The sequence below is a fragment of the Rhinolophus sinicus genome, linkage group LG04 (assembly GCF_036562045.2).
Source record: "Rhinolophus sinicus isolate RSC01 linkage group LG04, ASM3656204v1, whole genome shotgun sequence".
Classification (NCBI taxonomy): domain Eukaryota; kingdom Metazoa; phylum Chordata; class Mammalia; order Chiroptera; family Rhinolophidae; genus Rhinolophus; species Rhinolophus sinicus.
In genome coordinates this window covers 23,545,859-23,556,732 of record NC_133754.1, presented here as the reverse complement: position 1 = coordinate 23,556,732, position 10,874 = coordinate 23,545,859, and the positions used below count along the sequence as shown (strand labels likewise).

At 39.4% G+C, this 10,874-nt stretch overlaps 1 protein-coding gene across 1 annotated transcript in view; it reads left to right on the top strand.

Annotated features, from left to right (window-relative positions):
- The first annotated feature begins 244 nt into the window (after positions 1–244).
- DACH1 (dachshund family transcription factor 1) overlaps positions 245–10,874 on the top strand; it is a 397,595-nt gene continuing 386,965 nt past the window's right edge. Inside the window, exon 1 of the mRNA XM_019738175.2 lies at positions 245–1,551. Coding sequence (XP_019593734.2) covers positions 716–1,551 — 836 coding nt within the window. The 5' untranslated portion in view covers positions 245–715. The remainder of the gene's footprint in view (positions 1,552–10,874) is intronic.

Here is a 10,874-nt window from a genome sequence, read left to right as displayed (position 1 = left end):
GCCACTCCAGGGTCTGTGGCTTTTCCTCTCGGTCCCTCCCAACGTTCCTTTCCTCCCCCCTCCCCTCCTCCTTTTCTCGCTCTCTCGCTTTCCCTCGGCGCCTCGCGCTCTCGGGGTCTCCGCTCCGAGTTCCTGGTTGGATAATTTGGGTTAATACTAGTGAGTGAGGTTTTTGCGGCTTCAAAGGGTATTTCAAGTTTCCGGAGCTCCTCCCCTCTGCACCGTGTGACAACAACAACTCGTCCAGCCGGCAGCCTGCACTTTTCAGCTCATTTTCTCTCTGTCATTCCCCTCTCAATCTTTGATCAATGTACTTGCCAGGGAGCACCCAAGTCCTTCAAACCTCCTCCTTCTCACCTTCATCCTTAACTTTGTGCTAGAGCGGGACCCACACCACAGCAGCCGCCCCTCCCCGCCCTCCCCCCGCCCCCCCCAGCCCCGATCCCAGCCCCCGGAGAGCACTCGCATTTCCACTTGCGGGACACTTTTGTGCGTTTCTCTCCAGAGCGCCTGTCGCGCTCGCCCCTCCTGCGATCGCTCTTTCTTCCCCTCACCTCCGTTTTTACCCCCTTCTCTCCCTCTCTCCTCGTTCCCTCCGAGAGTTGTTGTTGTCGTGGCCCCTGAGCTCCTTCTGCCTCTGTCCCCCTCGCCCTCCGCGGGGTGCGTGGCAACTTTCCGCTCCCTTCTCCTGCGGCGGTTCCCCTTCTATGTGACCATGGCAGTGCCGGCGGCTTTGATCCCTCCGACCCAGCTGGTCCCCCCTCAGCCCCCGATCTCCACGTCTGCTTCCTCGTCCGGCACCACCACCTCCACCTCCTCGGCGACCTCTTCTCCAGCTCCGTCCATCGGGGCCCCGGCATCGTCGGGGCCAAGCCTGTTCCGGCCGGACTCGATCTCTTCGGCCGCGGCCGCGGCGGCCACGGTCAGCTCCAGCGGCGGCGGCGGCGGCGGCGGCGGCGGCAGTGGAGGCGGCAGCGCGGGCAACGCAGGCGGCGGCGGTGGCGGCGGCGGTGGCGGCGGTGGCGGCAGCAACTGCAACCCCAGCCTGGCGGCCGCGAGCTGCAGCAGCGGCGGCGCCTCCAGCACCCCCATCAACGCGAGCACCGGCAGTAGCAGCAGCAGCAGCAGCAGCAGTAGCAGCAGCAGCAGCAGCAGCAGCAGTAGCAGCAGTAGCAGCAGCAGCAGCAGCAGCTGCGGCCCCCTCCCCGGGAAACCCGTGTACTCGACCCCGTCCCCTGTGGAAAACACCCCCCAGAATAATGAGTGCAAAATGGTGGATCTGAGAGGGGCCAAAGTGGCTTCCTTCACCGTGGAGGGCTGCGAGCTGATCTGCCTGCCCCAGGCTTTCGACCTGTTCCTGAAGCACTTGGTGGGGGGCTTGCACACGGTCTACACCAAGCTGAAGCGGCTGGAAATCACTCCGGTGGTGTGCAATGTGGAACAGGTTCGCATCCTAAGGGGACTGGGCGCCATCCAGCCCGGAGTGAACCGCTGCAAACTCATTTCCAGGAAGGACTTCGAGACGCTCTACAATGACTGCACCAACGCCAGGTAAGGAGCGGGGGCAGCCGCCGCCACCCGGGGTCCCTTCCCACCCGCCTCCTAAGCCCTTCCCTCTCTCCCTTCGCAGCGCGGCGCCGCTCGCTCCGCGCGCCCTCGAGCCGCGCGCCCGGGCGAGCGCAGCCCTTGCCTTCCTCTCCTTAGGGCTCCTACCGCTCGCGACCCTCTGGGAAGTTGGCACCTTCCCCTAGCCGAGATCTCTTTCTTCCAGCGCTGTCCGCCCCTTGCTCGCGTTCTAGTGGGCGCTTGGCTGCTGGGGGTCGCGGGAACCCTAAGACTCAGGGTGAAGGGGGCGGCAAGCAGGAGGATCGAGCTTTTCTATGAGCCACAGCCCCTTCCTGGGCCCCGCCAGCGTCTGGGGACCCCTCAGCGCCGCTGCCTGTGTGCGCTCCCTCGGACCCGGGTTCCACGCCAGAGGCCGGGCACCGGGGCTAGTCAGAGGCGCCGAGCTGCGTGCACGGGGCGGGGGGTAGGTCGTGACCCTGCCCCGCAGGGTTAAGGGGCTGGGAAGACGCCTGGGTGAGGGGCTCACGAGGTAGTCTAGGGAGTGAGCCACTTGGAGGTTGGGAAGGGAGCGACCTCCGACGCCGAGAGGTTCGGGGCAATCCCGAGGGACCCGCAGCGACTTCAGCCCCGAAGCCTTGAGGGGAAGCCCGCCGAGGGGAGGGGGTCTGTGTGTGCGCGCATGTGTGTGTGTGTGTGTGTGTGTGTGTGTGCGCGTGCGTGCGTGCGTGCGTGTGAGCGTCTCTGTGTGTAAAGTAGATAAAGGAATACGTTTGCCCCGGGGCAGATGCGAGGGGACCAGCAGGATGTTTTCTGTAGGGGGAGGTGACTGGGTACCTAAGATTCTGGTTGCTGAACTGGAGAGAGACATGGATGGAAGATCACAGCTCTCTCACTGGCTCGCTCGCTCTCTCTCTCCAAACTGTTTTGCTTTCTTTCCCTTTTCTTTTTTCTTTTTCTTGAGGTTAGTAGCTCACGCGATAAGTAGGTGCAGGCTTTGCACTGGGATGCTCTTTGGATCTCAATACAGTAGCCGGTGCGGTGGCTTCCCTATCCCGGCAAAGCGCGCGAACCCTGGAGGCCACGCGACCAGAGCCCGGCCAGACCAGTTTTATGCTAATGAACGCTTACTGGGGGAGGATCTACCGAGAGGGGGCGGGAGTGGGGTAACTAGTCAGTTTCTGGGTAGAAATGGTCATTTCACCTGCTTTCGCGATTCCGCCTTGTCCCTTCGGCTCGCTATTGAGGGAAAAGTTCAGTTGTCGGGAGAAAGCCAGTAAGGAAAGTTAGAGACCAGAAGCGGGCGCATGGGAACTGAGCGCAAAATTGGCACGGAGACTTCGGTATCCTCCCAGTTAGTTTAAAGACCTGGAGAAGGAACGGAGTTTTACTCTTTTAGGGTGTGTGCCCCTAGTAGACCTAGAAGAACTGAGGTGGGAAGGAGAGAGGGGATAATCTGGGTGATACCAGAAAGAAACCTGGGAGAAAAAGCCCCTAGCTATTTCTTCCTCGGAAGAAGACTACTGACTGCTGTCCCGGGAAGGAGGGAAGATGAAAAGGACTCGAACCCCAACCCACCGCATGTCCTATCCCGACCTAGCCAGAAACCTTTCCCTGTTGATTTGCCATTCTTTGCGTGGGGTAATGGGTGTGTCTCTGGGTTTTGAACCTTCATTTCTACTATTTTGGGGTGAATGCTAAGAGAGAGCGCGCGCGCACCCAAGTATATGGACAGGTGGCAGTAACGACTGAGAGGGAATCTTGATCACTAAATGTCATTTGTGGAGATAATTGGAGTCCTCGGATGTACAGAAGATAAAATATTTGCCAAAAATCCATTGTTACAACTATTCGAATCTGGGCAGAAAATTGTTACAGAGTTGTTATAAAGAATGCTAGTTAAAATTTGAAGTCAGTTCAGATAATGATTGTTATAAAATTGTCTATCCAGTGAACTGGTGAAGCGCTGCTGTTTTTCTCTTTAGGAATCAAACCACTTTGCTCTTGAATCCTCTGTGTGTGTTTCTTACACCATACACTGTACTAGATAATTAATGGCCATTTCACATAACACAAAAAAAAATTGCTAGAGAAAACGTTCTTCTTAATACTGCGATTTATAATCAGTGTAAAGCAGGTAGGGTTACACACCTTACAATTATTCCCATGTTATTTTTTTTCCTGAATTTTTTGCTTAGACTTGGAAATTGAAGTCCTCCCCATTTGATCAGAGACTACTCTTAAAATTATTGGCAAAAAATTTTAAATATCCACCCCCTCCCCCGAGGTTAACGATAGCTCTGGAGTTTAAACTTTTAGAGCCAAGATAAGTTAAATTCAGTAGAACTGTTTATCCCTTCAAAAAAATATCATCAGTACTCTATGTTTCAATCACCTGGTTTTTGTAATTAAATATGTTATTCTAAAACTCTATTTCAGGTTATTTTCTAAGTTAAAGGTGGTAAGTTTGTTGATTTACTATTGTTTTTTGATCTTTTATCAACTATAAGACTTCAACCCTAAATACATGCAAATACATCAGTCCTTAACCTTAGAAGATGTGTAGTTGCAGATAACTACTTAGGTTTTCCTAACTCTGCCAATGAATAAGAAAACAGAAAACTTATAATTGAACTTCTTTTCACCAAAATATACTATTTGCTGTGAAATGCATTATTATTTTACATGCTAATTACATGTGCTATTGTCTTATTTCTTAACTTTGAAAGCAATACCTAAAATATTTTGCATCTTGAATTTACAAAACTAAAATTACTCATCATTCAAGTTCAGTTTATGTTCCACTATTCAGATCTTTTTTCATTCACTTAGATATATTGATTTGTTTCATTCTGATTTCTTTCTCCTCTGGCTACTTAAACTATCTAAAGGAATAGCTTATGCAGAGGGTAAGAGAAACTGGGCAAAAGACAGACTATGTAAAACCATATATACAGTGTGCAAGAAACATCAAATCTTAGCATTCTCGGCTTTTTATAGAACACATATCTAATTATGTCTCTTAATAGCATTTAGATACCAGGGAATCTAAGGAACTCAAATGATGTTAAAGAAAAGAGGTTCATAAACTTGCTCAAAGTGGCTCAGTAAGTTAGTAACAAAACTCAGAGTGGATTTAATTAGCTTGGGACTATTGCATCAGTATGCTATCTATGAAAACTAGAATAAATGTTGAAGCCATCTGTCATTATCACAAGGAGATGAAACAGAGACTATCACCTGCTTTATAGTAAAGCTGAAAATGAAAGAAAATACAAGGAACTGTATTTAAAAGTTGTCAAAGGACAAAGTCTGACCTTGATCAGCTTCCTTCAATTATTATTTTTAAACTAAACATTAGTTACATGACTTGGCTGTTGCAACAGAGGTAACTTAATTAACTGGTAACCATTAAACAACAACAACAACAAAAAGGAAACGTAATTATGTACGTGGTTAGGTCTCTGTAAGAGTCAGTCTCTTGTTTGTAGATTTGGGTTAAGATTTGCAATTTTCTGTGAACACAGGTAATAAAAAATGACTTTTATTTTATCTAAAATGCTTTTTTTTGCATATTGCCAGAAGCTGATTTTGTCTCAGGATCGTTCAAAGCAGATTGTGATTTGGGTAGTATGTAGCCCTAGATTTGTGGAGTCTTTGACTTGAATAGATTACAGTTAGTTTTATCAGAATATCAGAATATATATATATATATATATATATATATATATATATATATCAGAATAAATACAGTCACAAACAGTATTTTTTTCATCTTAAAAGTTAATATCATCTATTAACAGCAGGTCAAAAGACTTTGCAAGTTATTTTTGTTCAGCAGTAATATACGGATGCAATTTTACTGTAAGAAGTATAAAGTATTTTCTAATTCTTGGTTCCATTTTTTTTAAATCAGAGGTTTTAATAAAGATAGCACACTGAACCAGTCCATATTTATTTAACATTTCCGGCATTACATGTTTTTCAATGGCAAGGAGTTAGGAACTTATGCATCAACATCGAAAGTTTCAACACAAATACAGATTTACTTCTAACAGATAATTACGATACTTGGCACAGAGAAATTAAAAAAAAAAATTCAAATGATGAGAGACTATGCTTTTGAAGTTTTTGTATTACAGTCGATTAATACCTCCTATAAAGCCTAATGTTTCATTTTATAACATTTCAAAAAGAACATGGCATAATTAGAAGACTAAGGCCTAAGTATAAAAGTTCAAGTTTGCTTCCACCACTCATTTCTGTATACTTTAAAAATGTTAATAAATTATAGTTTAATAACTATATATAAATACATAAATGGAATCTAAAAACATTATAACAGAGGATTTACCTTGTTCAATTAAGTTACATTGCAAAATACAAATTCTTGAGTTATTTGGATAATATCTTTCAGACCTGTTGTTTTTCTTGGAGTTAGTTTCCAATAATGTTATAGTCATTTTTGTAAGAAGTGCACATAGTTTTGAAATGGTTTACTTTCTGAACTCGACAGATTACTAGTTAATGATCTGAGACAATGTGATTTGCACATATATTTTATTTTGTGAAGCTTCAAATATATATGTAGAATAAACTATAAGATGTGCTTTTTTTTCAGAGTTCCCCTACAAAAATTGTTTGTGTTTGCATGTAATACACAACTTTTAAATCTTCATTTTATTAGTCTAAATCTGCTGTTATTTTTTGTTTAATCTACATTTCATGGAAGTTGCATATAAATTATTGAGACCAGTATTAGCCACTCTCTTTTTGCCTCACTACTTCCCCCAACCTCCTGAGATGTGACACCCAATATTGATTAAAGTCTTGGCTGGATTTGAGCATAAATCACTCTTCTCTTTGGTGACTTACCATGTGTGATTCACCAGCATATGAAAACATAATATGCTTTATTGTTTCTCATTTGATGTTTTGTTTTTGGAATGTAAGTAGTATTTGTAAATTAGCTTAATGTGTAACCAAGTAGTTGCTATTTTAGTAACAATTTGTGCTTTGACTATCAATTAGTATTATTTTATCTTTCCAAGTGATTTTACTAAATTGTTTCATACAACTGCCTTTGTTAATCACCTAAAATCATCATTTAAATTGCATTGTATTAGCAATGTAGAACATGTGTATTGCAAAATATAGTAAGAAATGAAACTCGCACAGGTTATAAACTGTCTCCCTTTGAATTTTTGTCTGAAGAAATTAATTTGAAGTTTGCCTTCTAAATAGGTACAGGTGAGTCTTCTAGACTTCACTAAACATTTTGATTTTTAAGGTTTTTGTTACTTGATTCTTAAAAAAAGTTAAACTTTGCCTGAATTTTACCTTTCAAGGATTTCATTTTCAGATTGTTCACCAGAAAAAAAGAAAAAGTCACATCAAGTTACGTACCTTTAGGATGAAAGGAATTGTAAAAAAGTGATATTAACTATTTAGGTATTTAAATATGTAATTAAGTAAAGCTTTATCATTTTATGTTTGAATTGTTATGCGAATAGAATGACCTTAGCATGTGCCAGCATGTGCCATTTTCTTAACAACTGAGTTACTGCATTGTGATTGGTTAGTTATATATACATACATGCACACATGCACATATATTCTTGTCTAAATGCTACAGCTTAAAAATTCTAGCTGAGAGAATACGTTAAAATACATTTATATTTATATTTCAGGCTATGAGACTGCATTAAGGCATCCTCTTTTCCATTATATTTTTCATATTCAATAATATATTTTTAATGAAGAAAATCCTGAATTAAAAGCCCACCTAATAGAGTTCAGATAAGTGTAATATCAAAGGCTTTGATCTGCATAGATACATATGTCTCAGGCATAGCAGAGGTTCTGTGAGCCTACGTTGTGCTCAAAGTCCTTTGCTTCCCTTCTCAATTTATCAGAAGTATCTCCAGTCAAAAGTTTTTCTTTTTCTTTTTCTTTTTCACTACAACAGCTGTCTTTTAAAATAACTTTTAATTGCTGCTAATTGCTTTTTAGCATGTGTCACAGTATAGAAATGACTTTATTAAAATAGTGTAGTAAGTTCACCAAATTATTTCTTTGGAAAACAAGAACACCAAAGATAATGTATTTATATTTGGTCTAGCAATTAGTTATTATTAGATTAACTGGTGGATCACTTTATTTTGATGAACGTATTTACTTTAAGAAGGTTCTGAGAATATTTTAAGAGTGTCTATTACAGTTCATGATTAGCTTTATATTTAAATGTGCAAATAACTATGAACAGAATTTTCTATCCAGTATAAATTAGGCAATCAATCAATGAAAGCTCATTGTTTTGCAAATTAATGATGTAGTTAAAATTAGTGGAATAAAATAGCAGATAAATGTCATATAATATATAATATAATCATATATAGACAATGACTTATATCTCCACTGCTCCAAAATCCGGGATGTTGAACCAGGTGCATTTTAAATTTTTTGTGTATTTTGACTTGGATTTGTTTTATAAGATAAGAGGATTCTAATTAATAAATTAAGAAATGTATATGTCGATTTTTCTAAATTGGATATTGAAATGGCCAATGACTAAATTTTGTTAAAGGTATGGCCCTATTACTTTCTGATTCAAATTAGGTTGGATGTGATCCAGCATATCAAGCTGGTTTTCTTTTGCACATTTTAATGTACGTGAGTTGAGTGAAAGTTGTCAAAGACAACTTACTAAGCTGGAAAATTCACTATGTCATTATTTAATTAGTCTTATACATTTGTTCTTATAAGTATATTGAAGTATCTAAAACTATGTATAATATTACAGCAAATGCTGAATAGCCAGTTTCTTTAAAAAAAGTTTTACAGATTAATAATTGAAAAAACAAAAAGAGCTTAACTGAAACATGTACAACACATATAAGATGAATACAATACCTGGAATACATTGTGTATTTCTAGCAGGAAGTCAAAATCATTTGAAAACTTTAATTTAATTCAACTATAAGTAGATGTACTCGTATATTAATAATAATCCTGCAGTGAATTTTGAAGGTAGTATATATGTTTGACACAAAAATTGTATATGCTTTTAAAGCATGATTTTCACAAAGCAATATTGAAACAGGCAACAAAATAGATTAGATACTTTTGGTTAGTAAACATTGAAGAATTGAGAAATGTTTTCCTTACCTTAAAGTAAATGACTGAAGAGGTAAACAAAGTATTAAAATGTCACAGTGTATCATCTTTGAATTTATTTGGCATCAAATGTTTCTAAATAATTAGATTATCCTTCCAGTCACAGCAGAAAAAAATAGGACTTTTCTTCAAGGACAAACACAATATATCAGGAAAGAAAGAGTACTAGTTGAAAAGGAATTGTTCTATGGAAACACATAGAGGTGTTTGCAGTAAATACCTGCTAATTCACTTTAAGGGATACTGGTCCTTTCTTAAGTAAAGTTAGTGAAAATCAATCTCTAGATCATGTTAATCAAGAAATACTTTATTATATTCACATATCAAACCAGTGAAGTATTTTCTTAAAATCTTACACTGATGATAGTGTGGAATTTTATTAGCAGCAACAGTGAATGGGCTGTCTTATTCATAGTCTTATAATTCAAAGACATTTTGTTTGGGTATGAACAAAGCAGATCTCTGAAGGTATAACAGTCTTTGAACCCATCACAGCTCTGCTAAAATATACTGATATATTCAACAGAATTAAATCTTATTTTATATTTAAAATATGTGGTTTTTTTAGCCTAATTCTTGAAAGTGATACTTATTTCTCGAATTAGGCAGTTTCTAGTTTATTTATGCCTTTGGATTTTAAATGCATAACTTGAAGCACTTTGAATTGTTGCACATTTTATACTAGGATACATGTTCTTCTGTGTGCAACAAGTGTAAAATATTTATCATCATTTTAGAGATCTTTGTGGTGGACATTTTTGTTTATCTTCACCTTAGCCATTTGTAGTCTATGTATTTATACTTAAATAGCTGCAATACCTTTGATAGAAAAGCCTTTATATATGTATATTTTTGTATGGATGCACATACATACACATTCCACACACAGGGGCTTATAGACACAGGGCTGGCTCTAAGCAAATAACTTCCCAATACAATTGGCTTTAATTTTGCTTTCTGTAATTCATTGAAATATAAAATAACACAAATCAAATTCTGCTTTCCTGAAGGACAGTGGAAAATATATTTAAAATTAATTTTACGGTAAAAGAAGTATTAAAACGTAAATGTTTTAAAATATAACTATAATGTGGACTGTTATGGTTAGTAGGACAGTGATTTAAAACTTTTCTTACTGTTTCTAGACCTTTAATTTTATGATAACTAAAGTGTACTTTTAATTCTTTGTGGAAAATACTTATATCTGAAAATTATTATATTTGTGTGAAATAGATATTAAACTCTTAGGTACTAGAATCTTTACATTATTGAATGACATTTAATGTGCTTGATGTCATTGCTCCATTTCTTTTATTGGTTTATTTCATTGCTGCTTGCACTTTAGAGCAAGCATATCTTTTAAAACCAGTGGATAAATGATAGGAAAACAATTTCATAACCTAAAAAAAAAAAAAAAAAGAATGATTGCTCTTCTAAAAGCTTTGCTATCAATGAGATGAGTTAGGAATGAGGTCAATGGGTTAATCTCCAGGTCTACATAAGGAGATGTGTATTACCACTTCTTGTAGTAGACTGTAATTGTCTTTGAAAACACCTGGTAGAGGTCCAGTTAAATTGAAATCAATTACTTTCTCAATCATTTCATGGCATTTGTCAAGTTATTACATCATTGGTAAAAGTGCAAGCATGCATGCATTTTTTTTTTCAAAGTAGAAAGAAGCTTGTAAAACAGTAACTACATGAAAGTTTTTGCCTCATCGAAAGCTTGTGGAATAAAAGAAAAACGTGTACATAATAAATGTAAAATGACATTGAAGTTCATCTTTGCATTTAGTTATCTTAGTAAAAAGGAACATATTTCACATTACTTTTTGCATCATCTTCTATGCATATATTTTAAAAGGAAAAATATCAGTAACTAAAAATGGTTTCAAAATATTTTCTGACTTGTGAGCTCTGACACCTTCATTCTTACCCTCTAAAAACCCTCTGACAAGTGTGTATTATAATCAAAGATGAATATATCTTTGCTGTTCACTGATTTTTTTTCTTCACACCATTGACAGTACATGCAGATTTGAACTTGTAGCCAGGAACAGTGCTTCCATGCTTCAAATTGCCAAAAGACCCCCAGGGATAGAAACTTGACCTGCTTTTATGAAACCATAGAATTA